The following is a 1,962-nucleotide window of genomic DNA, read 5'->3' as shown; positions in this document are numbered from 1 at the left end:
GGGCATGATATGTGAACATGTGCTGTATGGTCATGTGTGTTGGGGACCTTGATAAGACATGAGAGCCTATGGTAATCTGATCCTGTTGCTGAAACTCAGCAAATAACCACAGAATAAGAAGACAGCTCTGGCCTTACCTGTATCCATGGTGAGCTAAGCAGCTGAAAGTTTTCTTTTAACAAGGTCATCAGATTTAGAAATTTCTCGTCATTGTACTTGAATCGATCACAGAAGAGGATAGAGCAGATCACATTGCATGGGGCACAGCCAAGGATGAAGGTGGGATCAGTGGGCTGACCTAGTGAAGAGAAAAATTACGAAAGAAGGAAAAAACAGCTTTAGTTGAAATGTTTCCAGTCATGTAGGAACTGGACATCTCTTTTGTCCATACGTGGATGTGGTACTTAATTCCTCTAAGGCTAGTGAATGTTGTTCTCCTGGATATTTTACTTTACCCTTTATGAGGAAACTAGATAAACTTATAATACCTGAGTATGAGAAGAGAGAAAGGAGTTCTCTGCCCCAGCAGAGTAATTACCCGGTCAGTGTACCAAGGCAGAGACTTAGAATGACTCCCAAAGCAAGTAGTATTTAAGAATGGGGATGGGTGAGCAGTTGGACCCCACATGCCCAGGAGGAAAGAACTGAAAACCAACCCTTTGTTTTCCTGAGCTCCTCCAGCAGGCATCGGGCTTCTTCTTGAACTCTCTCTTCAATGCTTCTCTTCCCCATCCCAAAGTCCCTTAGGGTCATGAGGGTAAATCTTCGCATATGTTTCCACTTCTCTCCATGACTGAAAATAATTCCTGGACAAGGGAGAAGAACAGCACATTGGTCATTCTAACACTGGAGGTGCTGGAGGGCACAGTCTGAATGTTGGACATCAGGTTTTTGGCTTAATTAATTGATCAAATTTAATTTTATTTAATTCAAACCAAAATACAATGCAGTATGCTAAGTATTAGGTACCTACCTTATAAAGGCCTTGTCCTAGGTACTGAGAATAGAACAATAAAAATGAAACCAGTAACTGTGCTCTGAGGTGTGGTGGGGGAGGCCTTTTACTGGATATATTCTGCCTTACCTTTTTGCTTCTCCATGACTCTTTTGAATATACTAAACTTACCTTGTCCTTTGATTACATCGTCAAATATTGGAATAACTCCTCTGTCTGCAAATTCGTCTCCTTGATCAATTAGAGCTTTCTTCATAATGTTATATCCATGTAGCACTACAATACGATGAGTTCCAAAATAAAGGGTATAGATAGGGCCATATTTTTCAGCAAGCTGTGAATAGAATACCAAGAAATAGAAAGGCGTTCAATGTGAAACTTTAGATAATTGGAATTTACCCCCACAACTACCTCATAACGTGCCGTGTCCATGTGTACATATTTGTACATGTGCATGCCTGGGATCATTTGTTAATGAATTTTGGGTATACAAAGCTATAAGCTGTGGGATGGCAAAATAGTATTCTCATTCCTTTTAGTTCGATCCTTGGGAATCCCTGTCACTATATGGTACAGTATTTTTCTCAGACAGAGTTTCCCTATATGCTCCGTTGGTACCTGTCTAGTGTAAAGATATTGTAAAAAGGCCCTGGGGTCAATGTTGGGTAGATGACCCATGGAAGATTTATAGGAGGACATGGAACAAAGCCACACAGGATGCAGAGGGGTTTGCCATCTCCTAAGAAAAACTATCTACTCTTTTTGCCTTTCCTTTCATTTCTGAAATATTTGCCGCATTTATTCAGTCATCCACACTTAACTTCATCTGATCTCTCCAAAGTTACTAATGGTCTCTTAATAGCCAAATCTGATAGTTTCATCTCCATCCACATTTTTCTAGATCTCTTTATAGCATTTGATACTGTTGACTACCTTCTTCTCCCATATACTCTTTTCTCTCTGGGTTTCTTTAATCTCTCTCTCTCTCTCTCTCTCTCTCTCTCTCT

At 40.3% G+C, this 1,962-nt stretch overlaps 1 protein-coding gene across 1 annotated transcript in view; it reads right to left on the bottom strand.

Annotated features, from left to right (window-relative positions):
* Positions 1 to 1,962, bottom strand: part of LOC114053190 (cytochrome P450 2C23-like) — a gene marked incomplete at its 3' end in the record, with an annotated part of 17,625 nt that overhangs the window by 10,791 nt on the left and 4,872 nt on the right. The window contains exons 2-4 of the mRNA XM_027876092.1: positions 1,127 to 1,289; positions 657 to 806; positions 138 to 298 (exon numbers count right to left, since the gene is read on the bottom strand). Coding sequence (XP_027731893.1) covers positions 138 to 298; positions 657 to 806; positions 1,127 to 1,289 — 474 coding nt within the window. The remainder of the gene's footprint in view (positions 1 to 137; positions 299 to 656; positions 807 to 1,126; positions 1,290 to 1,962) is intronic.

The sequence above is a fragment of the Vombatus ursinus genome, unplaced genomic scaffold, assembly GCF_900497805.2.
Source record: "Vombatus ursinus unplaced genomic scaffold, bare-nosed wombat genome assembly UNPS02004033.1, whole genome shotgun sequence".
Classification (NCBI taxonomy): Eukaryota; Metazoa; Chordata; class Mammalia; order Diprotodontia; family Vombatidae; genus Vombatus; species Vombatus ursinus.
Note: the sequence above shows the minus strand (reverse complement) of the source record. Positions and strands in the feature narration are given on the sequence as shown.